Here is a 19,425-nt window from a genome sequence, read left to right as displayed (position 1 = left end):
ATAATAATAATAATAATAATAATAATAATAATAATAATAATAATAATAACAACAATAATAATTTATTTACTAATATTTATTGTGCTGTACAACAGCCTGGAGCCAACAACAGTTTAGCACAAGATAAAAGTTAGCACAAGATTTACAATGCACAAGGAATTACATAAACAGTGCATAAAAATAATTATTAAAATTAGAGACAAATAAAATAACCAATAATGACAAAATTAATAGATAACTGCAAAATACATGATACAGAATAGCTAAAAAACAACACAAACGAATGAAACTGAAATGAGTGTGATTTTGATGTGTAAACTCAATATAAAAATAACCAAACAGCAAGCTACACATTAAACGGATCCGAATTAATGCAACATAAATTGGCAGCTTTCATGCATCTGACAACTGGAGAGATTTCGGCTTATAGGTATAAACAATTTTTTGAAATCTTAAACCATTCGAACGGGCCCGAAGGTAGATATTGCTTATGAAGGATTCACAATCAATATCACCCTTTACAGCCTTACAAAAGAATAAATAGTCAAATTCAAGATGTCTAACATAAAGGCTAGAAAACTTAAAATATTTACAAGTACTCTCATAATTGAAAATAGATGAATTTGATAAAAACTTGAAAGCAAGTAGGGACATAAAAAATTCTTTGAATGATTTCCAATTTAACCAAATCAGTAGAAGTAATAGAATTCCAGACAACAGATGCATATTCGAGTTTAGATCTGATTAATGTATAGTATAAAATTACAAGAGTAGCTGGAGTAGAAAAAGAATAAGTTATAGACCTTATAAGTCCGAGCATTCTAATGGAATGATTATAAATATATTGGACATGATTATGAAAATGTAATTTGGTATCGAGTATAACTCCCAGGTCTCTAATACCGTCTTTCCTTATTATGTTGATGTTATTAAGAGTATAATTGAGGACCGTTTTTGCAGAAATTGCTAACTGCAAAATTCGCAAAATTGAGATTTTGATGGATTCATTAACATAAGGCAGGCCTCTACATGATGTTCAAAGCATCTTAGTAAAATCGGGTTATTTCTCTTCATTGTAGTGTGTCAAAACGTGGTCGTTTTTACAAAACTTGCTTTCTGCTATAAATGAGACATACAGCAAAACTTGCTTACTATAGTGTTTTGTCTCTCCTGTAAAATTTAGTTTTTTTTTTCAGTTAACAAGTTTTGTAAAAACGGTCCTCAATTATTAAATTTGAGAGTAGTGATTTTTCTAGAGAAGGAAATGACTAAAATTTTCGATTCATTAATTTTCATTCCATTACCAGCAGACCACAGCTCAATAGCGTTTATATCATTTTGCAAAGTTATACAGTCTGCTAGACTATTAATTTTGCGAAATATTTTCAGGTCATCGGCAAATAAAAGGCAGTTAGAACTTAGTCTAGTACTGATATCATCTATAAATAATAAAACTAATAGAGACCTCAAAGTGGAACTCTGTGGAAGTCCGCATAAACTAATATATGGATCAGAGTAAGAATTTCGAAGTCTAACACAGGATTGTCTATCTTTTAAAAAATTTTCAAACCAATTCAGGTAGTTAGGGGTAAGATCAAAAGAGTTTAATTTACTCTAACATATTACGGGGAACAACACCAAATGCTTTGCTAAAGTTAAAATATATGGAATCAATTTGATCCTGAGTTTCAAATATAGGCATAGCAAAATTGAGATATGAAACTAAATTAGTAGTCGTAGATTTCCCGTTTGTAAAACCATGTTGGGCCGATTTCATTTTGTTTTTCATGTAAAAAGAAATATGTCTTTTAATTATTTTTTTTTTCAAAAATTTTGAGACGTTATCAAGTATGGAAATAGGTCTATAATTACTTACAATAGCTTTATTACCATTCTCAAATATGGAAATAACAGATGCTTCCTTCCAAAGAGAAGGATATTTCCCTGTTTTCAAACTCAAATTGAAAATGTAGGTTAAAACAGGTAAGCCTATAAGAATTTCAGACCATCCTTTAATAATAAAATTAGGGATGCCATCCGACCCATAGATTCATTCGGCTTGACATTTTTTATGGCCTTCCTGACATTCTCACAAGAGATTACAGATAGGGGTAAAAAGTCATTAATGTTAGAATAACAATTGAGAAAATTGGAGTTATGACTGATCTGAAATGATTTAAATTGACTAGCAAATGCATTTGCAATGACTCTTTGATCAGCGATGTGAACCCCATTAATAATAAATTCATTAGGAATGTTTTTCGATTTGTGAAAAGATTCTACATATTTCCAAAATTTATTAGGCTCTTTTTTAAATTGTCATCAACGGATTGTAACCATTTACATTCATCAGAATTAATCAAAGCCTTGACTTGTTTTCTACAGTAAGAGAAAATTTGATAGTGGTGATCAGATTTATATTTTTTTAAATTTCTATGTGCTTTGTTCTTTTTCTTAATGAGTTGATGTAGACTGTGTGAAAACCATTGTGTCCCTGTCACAAAGGTGACAGGGACAGCTTTAGATATAGCATCATTTACAATTTTAGTCAGAGAATTAATAGCAACATTGACATCAGTAGTAAGATATATACAATCCTAATCAAAATTGTGGAGAGTGGATAAAGACAGTGATAATCACCTTGAGAATAATTTAATGGGTGATGAACATCTTCCAAAACTAGTGAATGATTAGCAAGATTAACTGAACAGTTGTAGACATTTGTAAAAACAAGATCAAGAAGAGGTTTACTATTTCTCATAAGATTAATTTGGTTTAGTCCAAGAAGACAAGAAAAGGAATACCGGTATAAATCATGAGACTTAATTTTAGCATAATAATGAATATCATTACGAATGCAACTTGATGACCAATCCATGCCAGGAGCATTGAAATCCCTGAGGACAAAGTTGTGGGTATCAAGATTGTTTTCTATAAAATTTAGATAAGACTTTACATGTTTATGATCTGTATCGGGTGGGAAATAATGATTTCCAATTAGCAGATTACAACCATCAGGCATTTTAATTTCAATCCAAACGCATTCATTAACGAATTCTAAATCATATCTCCGACGTATAAAAGGTATCCATTAAGACACCCCCACCTTCTACTTTGTTGGTAGCTTCAAATAATCTATCAGCACGAAACACAGTATAATTATTAGGAAACAAATTTGTATTAACAACAGATTCGGAAAACCATGTTTCAGTGAGACACATAGTGATATCATTATGCAAATCTAGTCTTTCAGGTGAAGCTCCCTGTAAAGCAGATTTGAATAATTTCAAGGGAAAAATTGTTCCGGGGCCGGGTATCGATCCCGGGACCTCTGGTTGAACGTACCAGCGCTCTACCACGGAACAATTTTTCCCTTGAAATTATTCAAATCTGCTTTACAGGGAGCTTCACCTGAAAGACTAGATTTGCATAATATATACGTTACTGTGTACGTTAACAGAAAACCACAATTCCAAGTCACACAGAAATTGTGTGCACTCGTTGTGGGTCTCTGGCGTTTCGTCAGCCCACGCGAGTTGTGTGGATATAAAGGGAAAAGTTGAGACGGTGTCGGGTGGAGTTCCCGGGTAGCTCAGTGGTAGAGCGCTGGTACGTTCAACCAGAGGTCCCGGGATCGATACCCGGCCCCGGAACAATTTTTCCCTTGAAATTATTCAAATTATTCTAATGATATCATTATTACTCACTATATTTTGGAAAATTTAATCACTTTTCATATTAAGTCCACAAACATTTTCATAAAAAAATCTCATGATATATATATATATAAAATGATATACTAATATGATATGCATAAGTAATCACAATGTGATTCAAGATGATGCTGATCCCGTCAGATTCCGGCCACTTAGTCACTCGTAATGAGTGCGCCTCTGTACATAGTACATTGGACATTTTGCCACTGTCACATTTTCTGTCATACAGTACATGAGGGTACGCCACCAAAAGGAAAACTGAGAGGTAGAACTTAAATTGAGGGGATTCGATCTGGCACTGAAACTGGAATCTGGTGTGGCTTAGTGGATAAAGCATCAGCACATAGGGCTGAAAACCCGGGATTAAAATTGTATAAATCACTAGCCTCTCTGACTATCCTATATGGAAGTGAAACTTGGGTTTTGAAGAAGAAAGACATCAGTAGATCAAGAGCTGCAGAAATGAGATATACAGTATGCGCCAAACAGCTGGATATACTCTACATGCAGCCATTAGAAGAAAAACTTTCAATTACAGGAAAAGATGGCTCCAACATGTGTCACCAACTAGGATACCTATTACACTACCATCCATGAGGAAGACGTCGAATTGGCCATCCACGAAAACAACGCTTACAGTCTATACAGACAGTCTTCTAAGCGTCACCATGGCAACCGCCCCAAACTAGCCAATCAGAGACCATGACAACAGGCCAACATTGCCAACTGTTTCGCAGCGAGTACGTGTTTTGTTTGGAAGTGATGAATCTTCATTACTGTGTTACAGCAAGTATTAGTGTTCTGTCGTGGCTATTGTTTTCGTAGATATTTTGTTGCTGATGAAGGTAGAGTTAGTTTGAATTTAGTTTTAAATTTAATTTAGCTGTGAGTGTATTTGTAACATGACTTATAGTATCAGTGTGTTTCACTTATACAATATCGCAAGACATCACGCCTGCAGTTAGCGGCACAAAACGAACCACGGGGTCAGAGGGAGAAAGGAGTGCTACAAGGGACAGCAAGTGATCTAGAAATAACGGAAAAAGCGCTCCTCTTACAAGTCAGGCGAGAGAAATGGTTTGTAATGCGCAAGACTATTTCGAGAAAGAAGAGACAATGGCGGGCCTCTTATTCCAGTACAACAGGTGGTCAAATAGTACTGCAGCAGAGGCTCTCAAAATAGGAAAGAACACCATCGTTACAATAGGAAAGATTAAATTGAATGAGCAAGAGGATGGACCTTTCCGACTGGCAACCCTGGGAAAGAAAATGAAAGTGGAAAAGTGGGTGACAAATTTAGATATCTTTCAGGAGAATGCAATCTGGCGGCATGTATATTTATATTACCGATGGGAGGGACATCCTATGTTAGAAAAGCTGCAAACTTCACTTCGAGATGTGGATCTTTTTCATGGCAGTGTTTCTTCCCTGCACACTGTCTTAAAGAATTTAGGTTTCAAGTATAAAAAAAATCAATGGTCGTAAGGTATTAGTGGAGAGAAATTATCGCTTACACAGTATATACCATAATCGCATTCATTCATATGTTTATTATTATTATTATTATTATTATTATTATTATTATATTAGTCTGGTGAAAGACTACCGTATGATACAAATTTATGAGTTTATGATTTTGTGTCAGCTGCTTAGTTCCGACACGGCAGACAGGAGGCGCAAAGAGCCGCACTGACTACAGCACAACTTCACAACGTCGCTCCCTTTCCGCATGTGCAAGCGAGAACTGTCAATACCTTTCTAGTTTGTATAGACTGTAGATCCTGTCTAGCTGAGAGCGAAATAGGTCAACTTATGGCCTGAATTTGTGTTCGGTGAATGATGATGAATGCTATATTATTATACAAGAAACAACTTACTTGAGCAGCCAGAAGTCCGACGGGTTCCCCTGGATGTACGTGAGAAAGCATGGATTTCACAGACATCAGATGCCGGAACTCAGATTTCCTACAACTGTGCCTTTCTTTCAAATAATCATCCATGAGACTGTCTAGCTTCTCTGTTATAGCACCGAAGTCACGGTCTCCTTGGAACTCTGCACTCACAGGATCAGCACATCTCAGTGCCTTGTAGTTATACCTGAGATTGAAACACAACAAGCTTCAATTCCATTTCAATCCTTACAGCAGACAAAAATCATATTTGCGTAGGCCATGTTTGGAAACACGCATAATCATAAAATCTAATATTACCGTATATATTCGCGTAATAGACGCACTTTGTTCCATAATTTTTGGATTAAAAATCCAGGGTGCATATTATATGAAAGGAAATATTCTGAGTAACTACCTGACAGCCCACGTGATAATCACAGCAGATTTCGACATCAGACATTTAAGTAATATTGAAAATAATTGATTTCACAGGCTCAGAACAAAATTCAGGTGGCCCAAATTTTGTATCTGGGTCTGTATGACTTGGAGAGCACCGACATATCGAATGCTTACGAGCAATAATAATGTGAAGTGCGTAACATACGAAATGAATAACAAATGTAGCACAGTATAACCTGAAACTGAATACACGTAAATCTGAAACTAGGTATAAAATGTAATGCGGATTTATTTTCCCTACATATTTACTTACTTACAAATGGCTTTTAAGGAACCCGAAGGTTCACTGCCGCCTTCACATAAGCCCGCCATCGGTCCCTATCCTGTGCAAGATTAATCCAGTCTCTATCATCATACCCCACCTCCCTCAAATCCATTTTAATATTATCCTCCCATCCACGTCTCGGCCTCCCTAAAGGTCTTTTTCCCTCCAGTCTCCCAACTAACACTCTATATGCATTTCTGGATTCGCCCATACGTGCTACATGCCCTGCCCATCTCAAACGTCTGGATTTAATGTTCCTAATTATGTCAGGTGAAGAATACAATGCGTGCAGTTCTGTGTTGTGTACCTTTCTCCATTCTCCTGTAACTTCATCCCTCTTAGCCCCAAATATTTTCCTAAGCACCTTATTCTCAAACACCCTTAACCTATGTTCCTCTCTCAGAGTGAGAGTCCAAGTTTCACAACATATTACTGTAAAAAATTGGGATGTGTACATTATGCGACAGCATCTATTACATGAGTAAATATGGTATTTGCAACTGCTAAATAGATAAAAAACAATGAGAACATTTTTAGAAACTAGTTCAAGCAAATAGCTACTCGTACTTTGCGTGCAAGTGCATGAACATACATACTCTGCATGTCTAGCCTACTGATGGTCATTTCAAATTATCCTTCTTACTACCAGAAGTCCCCCAGAAATAAGGGTGACTAACAGTCACTTGACGATAACATTAATTGATTCGAAAACCATGCTAACTTGATATACTGCTAAAATTCTGGACAAACAATTAGAATACGGAATAAGTTGCAGAAAATTTTCAATTCGTACTGATTTTATCTACCACCTACTGCTCCCACTTCAACAAAATCTGTTGGTAGGCAGCAAGTGGTCGAATGCCAATACATGAACAAGTCCATACATACTTCCCTATGCAGGCTGGTTCCACTCCACACCACTGCACACTACTGGCACTGGTCTGCATTTCCCTATTGCCATTGGATGTGCATTCATATTAAAAACACTCTACTCCACATCTCAAATTTGTAAAAATCACTTCTGAATACATAATAAACCTTACAGGACTGAAAGAAAGTTACATTTTAAATGGTTCACAATACTCACGTCTCAATTGTGTCAGTATCGCTCTCCCTCCAAAGCTTGCACACAGTTTCAGCAAATCTTGGTCTTCCTGTTTCCTTGTTCAACATCCTTCCTTTGTATACTTTATGATCTTTCATATCAGCAGAAAACAATAAAAATGGACTAATTCTATGTTTTTGGAAAGGATTTCCATTCTTTTTCTTCCATTTACGAATCTGAAAAAAAGAAAGCGGCACAAAGTGAAGAAAAAAAATCATGAGAGAGTAAAAGAAAATCAGAGGAGTAATGACTGATGTCTATAAAATATTAGTTCATGTTACTTTTATAGGAATAATTAAAATCAATTTTCTTTACAAGAGAGTAGTGTTTCCATGATGGCCTTGTAACAACCTATACCCAGGCCACTGCAACATTGCACTTGGCAGTTTACTGTTATGTTGGTAACGAGAGACGTGACCTTGCCACAGTGACCCTCACTACACAACAGCTGACTTAAATTATGTGGAGTTTGCTATTTTGCTCTGTTAAATTAAATGGTAATTATTATGTAACTCATTCTTTATTATTGTTATCTTGGAGAGACCTGAAGTTTTTTTTTTATGTCCACTGTATTAAATTATCTGCACAAATGGAGGGTTGCCCTTATATACGGACAAATCTCATCTCCTGCTCATAAAATTGAAGAATCATGTGCACCATTCTGACGCCTGACTGTTTATGGATGGATTCTCACTACGTGGGTTACCATTTTTTGAACACCTTTTTTCTTTGCAACATTTCACACCAGTGCTACAAATTATTTATAACTAACAAACAAATCACGCACATGTTAGTAACACTATGTAACATAAGCAAATCGACAACACAGCAGTGCTCCATGTGGCAACATGAGCAGCTGATAGAAAATGCTACGTTCTGATTGGTTCAGAAGGCTACTGCATAGCATTCAATTTTTTCATGGGAAGGATTGCCAACCCAACTGTACCATGTGTGTTCGTCAGATTTGTTGACATCAATCTTGTATACGTTGACGAAGTATTTCAACAGTGGGAATGGGTTCTGAGTACACAATTTCTTTCAGACAGTTCCACAAACAAAATTCCAGAAACGTGTTCAATGAACTATATCCTAACAAATGGATAGGACGTGCAGGACCCACTCGATGGCCTGTGCGTTCCCCAGACTTAAACCCACTGAATTTTCATTTGAAAGAGTATGGCATTCTACACAACGACTGTATGCTTGCATTCAAGCCACAGGGAGTCATTTTGAGTATTTCTTGTAATGTTACGCCTATCATTGCTGCAACAGAACTGTACTGATAACTTGGAAATGCGGTACAAATGGACACTGTTCATATAGCATTTTTCACTGTTTTAGTGTGTCCTCCCCCCTGGTGAAGACTCACCCTATATATGTAAGCAGAAGAGAGTCTTGATTTTTGTCAAAGAATCACATGATAGAGTGGATGTCCAGTAATTTTTTTCCATCCCTTTTAATTGTGATAAAAACAGATGCCAACCCCAACACATATTGGACTGCTTACAATAAAAAAAAGTACAGAATCTTCTCAAAATAAATAATGGACTAAAAATGTCGAAGCTTATGAATCTGATCCCATAGACTACAGTGTAACATGAGCAACAACAGCAGTAGCAGCAACATTTCTTTCACACTCAAATGTCTCATAGCTACAAATAAGATTATAAATGTATTTAAGTTTGCCAATTTGTTTAAGTATCGTGCCTCTTGCTTCTTCTGAGATATTTTGCAAAGTGCTATATTACAAATAAAATTATTGCTAAATCAGGATAAAACCGTTTCAAATAATCACAGATTTTAATGCTCTCAAAACTAACTTCAACATCTTAGAAAACGTATCTTTTCCAGTTTATTTCTATTCACAATATTAACTCCTTAACACTCTACAAAATCTCTGCATGAATGGAATCAAACCTAATATGTTGCTGATGAACTGACATACAGTAACTATAGTAAAACTAGTTGTATTTAGTTAAGAAATTCGAGATTCTCAGGTTAATATCGGGATACTGTGATAAAATAGATTTTGGATTTTTTGGGTGAATAAATGTTTTTTTGTTCGCGATTACTTGTCAATTAAGTTAAAAATTTTAGACATGATGTCTCTAGCAAAAATACCAAATTTTATATCACATAAAGATACAAATTTTCAGGATAAAAATATGGAACAAAATATTTTTCATATTTTGATTATTAACACATATTGGGGAGCTTGACTTTTTGCAGTGGTGTCTTATGCATATCAATTTTAATAGTGTTAAATTGGTAGTAGATGAAATGGACAAAAACTACGTTCAAAATGTATTGAAGAAATAAATCTCCATATGTTTCTGCTAATTTGAGTGTCTTGTCCAACTCCATTAAAAACTAGAAGAAATAACAAACCTCCTGAAAGAAACTGTTAAAAAAAGTACACGATACAGAAAGAAAAAATGGCAAGTTTAAAAACAAAATGGAAAAGTTTTAAAAAATAATCTAAACTTGTGTTCAGAAAAAATATTGAATTTGAAATTACGAGCAAAGTTGCCCAAGCTCCAGAAGATCAACAAGCAGACAACAAGAACCTGAGAGTTAATGTCTGCTATCCCTCTTCTGAAGTACGTTAGACTGACTTCATTTGATATAGAACAATCGTTTTCCCAGTACCGACTGTGTTCTGTGACAATCAACAGAGATTTTTAATGGATAATTCGGAGATGTCATGTATTGTGAACTGGAACTCCAAAGACATTTTGACTGATGAGGCATGGTTAATGAGTACACACAGGCTTTTACTCGTATTTAACTAGTTAGGATTTTTAGGTGTTAGGATATTGAACATTATTATGTGAAAGATGAAAATATTTTTAATGTTTTAGCAAATATTTTTTAATTTTTTAACACATAAAAAAATTAGTAATTCTCAATTTTATCACCTAAAAATCCTAAACCCAGTCATAACACTGACATCTGAAAGTAAGATTATTTATTTATTTTCCAATGGCTAGAATTGACGATCAAGTCATTTTCCCTCTAGCTTCGCAGTACAAGCTAACAAGGTCCCCAGTCTGTTGTGCAGGTGGATTTCAGGCTGGGCAGGACAGGAGGTGTTGTTTGTCCATGATTTGGTCAGGGTTGTAGCACAACACATCTGTTGGAGTGGTATATGCCTACGGTGAGCCAGGCAGTCATGTCCTGACATGAACCTAAATTTTGCAACAGCTTCCTTGCGGCCTTCATATTTACTTCCATTGATAGTTCATCAATTTTTTCTCATGACTTCCCTCTGGCAGCTGTAATATTTTCTTGCGTGTTTTCCATTTGAAATGCTTTCTTGATTTCTTCAATCTTCCTGCAGAGGTTTGATTTGGAGTGGATTATTGTTTGGATTTTAGTGCCTTTTTTGAAAAGTTGATCTGCCATTTCATTGTCAAATAGTCCAACATGTGAAAGTGTTATTATATATTGTTGTATATAATTAATTAGTTATATGATATAATTAAGTCTGTATATGAAAATCAAAATTACCTGTTTTTTTCGCTGTGCTATGTCAGCAGTAGTTTGTTCATCATCCAACATTTCTGACGAAAAATTCTTAATCACTTTATAATTGTCTGCAAGAAATGGGATTTGTTTCTTCTTCAGAAACTGGGCTTTCATGACATCTTTCCCATCTTCACCATAAGCAAACTAAAAACAGAAACGTAATATCTATGTACATTCTTGTATTCCATGTTGCACTTTCAATGCAATTGGAAAACAGACAAGAATAATGATAAAACAAAAAACTGGCTGAACATGCACATGCTTTTTTTAAATCTCCACATTATGTTTGAACTTCATAAACAGCAGTTATTATTTAGTACTTATGTATGACACGTTGACTTAAAAACTGTACACACACGTACAATATACAGTACGTAGGTGAGTTGAATGAAAAACTAAAAAAAATGTATGCAAAGATAAAAATTGCCATCCACACATATACAATATATGCAGGTGAGTAATTAACAGAAAAAAAAATGTTGTTCTAAATTCAGGAACCATTTACTCAGAAACTACTTAAGATAAAGGGCTGAAATTGTGTATGCTAATGTAAAGTATATACTTCTTCAAATAAATGGACTGCTATTTTTAAATATTTAATTCAAGTAGTGAAAATGTGGAGAGACACATCATATTTTTATAGGACAAAATAAACTTATGGACATTTGTCACATTGTGCTTGTGTAATTGAAGAAGTACTGTTTTTATTTCCCTCATTTTTTCAAATAATATGCTTTTGACAAAGGGCGAAACTTTTGAAAAATGTGAGATTAAAAATTTTTGTAACAGATGTTCCTAACTGTTGACAATCGCAAATTTTCTTTTCCAACACACTTTTCTTTCTGCCATGTCTATATTAAAACAATGAAAGATAATTTGTTTCTGTGGCCAGCTCACAACTCACCAACATTTGTTTATCACACGGTGTATAGGACATTAGTCTGTGTTTGATAGAAACAGAAGAAAAAAATATCTTATATATTCATATTTATACGCGAAAATACTGTTAACAGCACTACAGAGTTAACAGTCATTGTGACTCAGTGAAACATACATCTGCATATATATATATATATATATATATATATATATATATAAAGTATATGTCTGTGGATCATGTTATGTTGAAATGTACAAAAGCTCTGTTATTAAAGCAAAATAAACAATTCCTAAATTCACTAGCGAATATGCCCCAAGCACTAATGGAAAATAGTAATGGTTTGTCAAGCATGCAGCAAACATCTAAGTGCAATTTTTATGCGTAACTTAAGTTTTGTATACATTGCACAATCTTCAATAAAAGATGCCCCTTTCCTAGTAGGCAGGCAACACATTCAGCTTCAACTTGTTATGAAGAAGATTACAAGGAAGCAATGACTTCGAAAACTTTTGCATCAAAGCTAACCCCGAGTACATGAGCTCTGGAAAGACATGTGCAAGGACTTGATTTCAAAAAATGCATTTCGGAATTTCTTTGAAAAATACTGCGAAAAAAAAATTTCAGAAGAACCAACATTAAATACACACTTCATTCAAAAACAAGTTGTAAGTTATTTCATCAAGATAACCTCCCCCCCCCCCAAAAAAAAAAAATATATATACATATATATGGTGGGAGTGAAATAACCCTGTAGATTTTTAGAGTGAATAGCTCATGTTGTATGTAACAAAAAACTGTAATACCAGATTGGTGGAGAGTTCACAGTTTTCTCCGAAAAAAATGTTTTTTCCTAAATGTTTAACACCCTCTTATTTGGTAACTATTGCAAATTGGATTGTGATTCTTGTCCATATTGATAGAAAATCTAATAAAGAATCATTTATCCCTCTGTCCAGTTCAATAATGTGGGCGGTTTTCGTGTAAATTTAATTAAAAAACCACTGAATGATGCAATCCACATTGCAACATTGTAGCTAGAGAAGGGAGCGTAATATAGGTTTTCTATTCATTCAGCATACCCCATCGTCCCTTTCAATCTGCAAGGTTATTTCACTTCCACCCTGTGTATATATAGGGGAGAGTCGGGTAGTATCAGACATCGGTAATATCGGACAGTGCGTTTCTTTCATCTACCACCATATAGTAGTACCTGAATGACATGGTTACGTTTCTCTATGCAACATCATAGAAATGTAACCATATCAATCAGGTACTATCATCGTGTGGTAGATGAAAGAAACTCACTGTCCGATACTACCCGACTCTCGCCTATATATATATATATATATATATATATATATATATATATACTTAACATGACAATACATGCATATTTAAATCTTAAATTTAGAGACCACACTCTTCCAATAAGTACCATACTGGCAAAAATCTAATATGACCTCGAACATAATACGACCTCAAGTTTTCAGATGTTCTATATAGAAAAATAAAAATATCTCTATGTAATAAGATTTACACTTTGTAAATGTTATAAAATGAAAAAATTCATTTTGTAACTGGAACTGGATTCTTTTTCAGATGGTAAAATATGTTTGGAAGTAAATCCCGAAAAAACAAAGTATATGATTATCTCTTGTGATCAGTGGTGAAGCCAGCAGGTGGGCCCAGGGCCACACAAAAAATATGCGTATTTTTGCGTTTTTATGGAAAATACTCAAAATTAAAACTAAACCATGGATCCAGAGCAATAGTTACAGTTGATAGCATTAAGGTAAGAAGTCAAAAATGCGTTCATTTCTTCAAGAGCCAATTTAACTGTGTTGGGTTGGGCCTAAAAAATTGTCTGGCAGCGATAAAAAGAAGGAAGCCGTGGAGGCTACTGAATTGTTACATCAGCTAGAAAAATTTGACGCCTTATTTTATTTGGTATGTTTAAACGATATTTTTGCTCTAGCAAATTCATTATTGGAAGCACCTCACTCTCCAAAATGGATATTAGTAAATGTTCGTCCTTCATTAAGGCAATGATATAAAACTTTTCAAAGCTCTGAAACGAAGAAAAATTCGACAATCATGTCAAGCACTACACTTTGTAATCTAGCAATTCTATCCATTGAGAGAGAGAAAAGTTGGAATTTGTTGAAGGATCCACCATCAGCGATCGACAGATTCATTGCTAGGAAATCTCAACAGCTCCAGTTCACCTTATGAAGCCTTTGTATAGATATGCCTTGCATGGTTGTTTATCATAATTTTGCATGTTATTAAATAAGACTTCCGAGAAGGAATTTCAAGAGAGTTGACGGCAGCGGCATTGTCAGAAGATGGGTCTGGTACTTTCTAAACCCTGCATATCTGGCCCACCCAAAATAATTAGTCTGGCTACGCCACTGCTCGTGACCAGAATATTGTACGAAATGGAAATATAAAAATTGAAAATTTATCCTCTGAAGAGGTGGAAAAATTCAAATATCTTGGAGCAAAAGTAACAAATATAAATGACACTCGGGAGGAAATTAAATGCAGAATAAATATGGGAAATACCTGTTATTATTCGGTTGAGAAGCTTTTATCACCCAGTCTGCTCTCAAAAAAACTGACAGAATTTATAAAACAGTTATATTACCGATTATTCTGCATGGTTGTGAAACTTGGACTCTCACTTTGAGAGAGGAACAGAGATTAAGGGTGCTTGAGAATAAGGTGCTTAGGAAAATATTTGGGACAAAGAAGGATGAAGTTACAGGAGAATGGAGAAAGTTACACAACGCAGAACTGCACACATTGTATTCTTCACCTGACATAATTAGGAACATTAAATCCAGACATTTGAGATGGGTAGGGCATGTAGCACGTATGGGTGAATCCAGAAATGTACATAGTGTGTTAGTTGGGAGGCCGGAGGGAAAAAGACCTTTGGGAAGGCCGAGACACAGATGGGAGGATAATATTAAAATGGATTTGAGAGAGGTGGGATATGATTATAGAGACTGGATTAATCTTGCTCAGGATAGGGCAACAATGAACCTCTGGGTTCCTTAAATGCCGTAAGTAAAATAAAAATTATAAATTATGATTTATTTAACGACGCTCACAACTGCCGAGGTTATATCAGCATCACTGGTGTGCCAGAATTTTGTCCCACAGGAGTTCTTTTACATGCCATTAAATCTACGGACATGAGCCTGTCACATTTAAGCACACTTAATGCCATCGACCTGGCCGGGATAGAACCCACAACCTCAGGCACAGAAGGCCTGCACTATACGAACTGTGCTACTCAGGGCAACACCACAGTCTACTATATACAGTCGCGATGCTCAATATGTAGTAAAAATGCAAACATGGGTAGTTGCCCACCACTAGGATCGCTACTATCGCCTCATCATCGCAGATCTCTCTCCTAGTAGGCGACAAAATATGTTACACTTTCGTTGTGTTCTTTTGGAAAAATTAACATCTTCCTTCCATAATTGAAATATTAAATGGATAAAGTTAATTTATTATTTTAATGAAGTATATTAAATTCCACCATAAACTCGAAGATACCTGCAAGAAATAAGTTAATATAATTTTTGTTTGTCCAAAACGAACTGAAATTTACTATAATGGCTTCACTCATTCAAGATTATAGCGATAATTAACTATGAAACCAATAAATATTAATTTGCATTTCCCTTTACAACAATAATAATGGAAATATGAATTAATGGAGTAACTTACGTGTACCGGTACTTGTAGTGTAGGCTTACGTAGTTAACAAAGTGGGATGAGGTTAAGCAATAATAATCACACCAGAATTGGAAATAAAACGAGATCAATAAATTTTATTGTAACAGACTTTTTCTACGTCTCTAGTAAATCAACAAATAAAAATAACAACAAAATTAACAGCTATAATTAAAAACATATCCTTTGAAAAAAAAAGTACGCCTAAGCAATAATAATCCCACCAGAATTGAAAATAAAACGTGATCAATAAATTTCATTAAAACAAACTTAATTTTTCTATGTCTTTAGTAAAATAACACACAAAAATAACAACAAAATTAATAGCTACAATTAAAAATATATCCTCTGGAAAAAAAAGTAGACCTAACCTTTATTTCTCTGGAAATTTAGCAGCCTAAGTGACAGAACTTTAACCAGTATCTAATGTCCTTTCGGTTAGACTGAATCATTTCATTGTGAAATTTAAGGATATAATGTATTCTAACAGTCACAAAGAACTTCAAAATTAAGAGTTTTGTTTCTGCACAGCATTCTTGTGGAAACCCAGGAACCTTTCTGAATCTTTCGGAAATCGGAAAAAGGATAACTCTGGCCTCTTTCTCTTACTGTTGCTACAATTTATAGCACTACAAACGTCTCCTCCTTGTCCCATATTATTATTCCAATTATTATATTTTAGCCATTAACATTTTCATTACAACCAATAACGAACATTTCACAAGCATCAATGTGAAATACGCAACGAGCTAGCACTCGATGGAAATACGACACAGTCCAAAGTCGACAGTGGACAGTCTATTGTTTCTAGTTGCTAACCGCTTGGAGCGCTTTATCACGAGATTTGCAAAAAAAACACCTCAAGCTTCGCGACTGTATATAGTAGACTGTGGCGACACTGTAAGTAAGTAAACCTGCTACAAAATGTCATCCTTACTGCTATCCATGTTCTTAGAAACATAGCACTTTTTGAAAAGCTTCACAGCCAATACTGATCCAAGCTGTAAATATGTATTGGATCAGTACTGTGCACGTCGTTTTTTCCAATTTGCTATTGGCTATTGGTGTCAGAGCATGGTCCATTTAAGCAATAGTCTTCAACCTTCCTAAACACCCTGGTGTTCTATTTCAAGCACAAAATGGTTGCATGACTGAGGAATTTATGGTTGACTGCTTTAGGTTTGTTGTAAATAAAGCCTTTAAGGACAACATGCGCAGAGTATATGGTCAGTTAGTATAGTCTGCACGTCCTATAAGGTAGACTTCTTTTATCACTGAAAAATGCTAGGCTGCGATTACAATATTATAAGAATGGTTTTCACACAGCTGTTTCTGTGCAAAAACATCGTAATAGATTTGGACCCATACTGCAATCATCATTACCAATATCACTTTACTTTTGAACAAATGAATGGTGACTGCTGTTCATTGTCATACCTGCACTACAGTGCCATCACTGTCTCTGTCATGTCGTAATGAACTACTAAACCTTCCAAATGTTTAACTAAGCATCTTTGGAGATATCCACTCCTACTGGTTTTCACAGCTGTATCAATTAAACCCTGAAAATAAGAAATGATTGTGGTTAAATACATACATGAAAACAAGTATCAGTATTCTCATGAATACTGTGAAATATTGTGGTTAAATACATACATGAAAACAAGTATCAGTATTCTTATGAATACTGTGAAATATTGTGGTTAAATACATACATGAAAACAAGTATCAGTATTCTTATGAATACTGTGAAATATTGTGGTTAAATACATACATGAAAACAAGTATCAGTATTCTTAAGTATCAGTATTCTTATGAATACTGTGAAATATTGTGGTTAAATACATACATGAAAACAAGTATCAGTATTCTTATGAATACTGTGAAATATTGTGGTTAAATACATACATGAAAACAAGTATCAGTATTCTTATGAATACTGTGAAATATTGTAGTTAAATACATAAGACATGAAAACAAGTATCAGTATTCTTATGAATACTGTGAAATATTGTAGTTAAATACATACATGAAAACAAGTATCAGTATTCTTATGAATACTGTGAAATATTGTAGTTAAATACATACATGAAAACAAGTATCAGTATTCTTATGAATACTGTGAAATATTGTGGTTAAATACATATATGAAAACAAGTAATAGTATTCTCATGAATACTGTGAAATATTGTGGTTAAATACATACATATTACTCTTTGTTCCTTGTGGCAGCTCACGAATAGTGAGATTTCTAAATTCTGTAACGATTCTTTCAAACTGCTCTAATTTCTGTTGTAGCCATGACAGATACGTGATTCTCTTTTTAAACTGCTGAATTTAAGATAGTGCATGGCCTGTAGTAAAATGTAAGGAATGACGTCTGAGCATACCTGGGGCCTCTTTAAATCTGCAGTGTTGCACTAAAATGCTTATTTCTCGAAAACCATGTATCAGTTTTACATAAAACAAACACATTCTTAACCTAAAAACCTAAAGAATTAAAGTACAAAATGAAGTCAAATTTAGAAGTGACAAAATTGATCATTTTTGGTCACTGTAAGTGTCCAGTAATACCTGAACTGTTGAAAAAGGCGTAAAATGAATAAGAAAAAAATGTGTCACGTTTATAATACCAATTTTTTTATCGGTACCTCTCTTCCAGCCATACAATGGAAAAAAAATTCCTGTGGCTTGATACCAGTCATGAACCTTCCATCCACAAAGCCTCCGGCTCTTGGCGATGTGTCGTAGTGAGGAAAGCTGGGGAGTGCCTTGCCTGACGCCATGTGTGGAGGCCTCTTGCCTTCCAGTTCAATCTGACCCAGCAGGCAGGAGATCTGCATAGCATTCACAGCTGAACCCTTGGCACCAGTCTGAATCATAAGCTGCAAGTTATTGCGGGGAAATCTCTTCAAAAGCCCCCCTGGAATGCACGCCCTATAGCCAGAACAGATTAAATGATGTTAGCACATTTTAAACTTTTTTTTAACCTGTATTTAATTTCAAATTGTAATTTCATTAACATACAATAGTTACATGCTGCATATCAGTGTCGTATGCGGTGTCTGCTTCCTTAGGGTAGGCTTTTCTTTTAGAGAGATAATTCAAAGTCACTACTACGACAATATTTTATAATCCAGCTTTAGAAGTATATTATGTATTACTTACTTACTGACTTTTAAGGAACCCGGAGGTTCATTGCCACCCTCACATAAGCCCGCCATTCGTCTCTATCTTGTGCAAGATTAATCCATTCTCTATCATCATATCCCACCTCCCTCAAATCCATTTTAATATTATCTTCCCATCTACGTCTCAGCCTCCCTAAAGGTTTTTTCCCTCCGGCCTCCCAACTAACACTCTATATGCATTTCTGGATTCGCCCATACATGCTACATGCCCTGCCCATCTCAAACGTCTGGATTTAATGTTCCTAATTATGTCAAGTGAAGAATACAATGTGTGCAGTTCTGTGTTGTGTAACTTTCTCCATTCTCCTGTAACTTCATCCCGCTTAACCCCAAATATTTTCCTAAGCGCCTTATTCTCAAATACCCGTAACCTATGTTTCTCTCTCAAAGTGAAAGTCCAAGTTTCACAACCATAAAGAACAATCGGTAATATAACTGTTTTATAAATTCTAACTTTCAGATTTTTTGACAGCAGACTGGATGATAAAAGCTTCTCAACCAAATAATAACACGCATTTCCCATATTTATTCTGTGTTTAATTTCCTCCCGAGTATCATTTATATTTGTTACTGTTGCTCTCAGATATTTGAACTTCTCCACCTCTTGAAAAGATAAATTTCCAATTTTTATATTTCCAT

At 34.8% G+C, this 19,425-nt stretch overlaps 1 protein-coding gene across 2 annotated transcripts in view; it reads right to left on the bottom strand.

Moving 5' to 3' along the window:
• LOC138711816 (DNA-directed RNA polymerase I subunit RPA1-like) overlaps window positions 1-18,784 on the bottom strand; it is a 69,253-nt gene extending 50,469 nt beyond the window's left edge. Inside the window, exons 1-4 of one of the 2 annotated variants that reach the window (XM_069843066.1) lie at window positions 18,247-18,784; window positions 10,948-11,109; window positions 7,420-7,613; window positions 5,594-5,813 (exon numbers count right to left, since the gene is read on the bottom strand). In XM_069843066.1, coding sequence (XP_069699167.1) covers window positions 5,594-5,813; window positions 7,420-7,613; window positions 10,948-11,109; window positions 18,247-18,477 — 807 coding nt within the window. In that variant the 5' untranslated portion in view covers window positions 18,478-18,784. Of the gene's footprint in view, window positions 1-5,593; window positions 5,814-7,419; window positions 7,614-10,947; window positions 11,110-17,032; window positions 17,157-18,246 lie in introns of those variants that run through there. The other variant, XM_069843069.1, reaches the window with a different exon arrangement.
• Between the last annotated feature and the right edge of the window lie 641 nt (window positions 18,785-19,425).

Source organism: Periplaneta americana, chromosome 13 (assembly GCF_040183065.1).
Source record: "Periplaneta americana isolate PAMFEO1 chromosome 13, P.americana_PAMFEO1_priV1, whole genome shotgun sequence".
Lineage (NCBI taxonomy): Eukaryota > Metazoa > Arthropoda > Insecta > Blattodea > Blattidae > Periplaneta > Periplaneta americana.
This window is presented reverse-complemented; position numbering and strand designations above follow the sequence as displayed.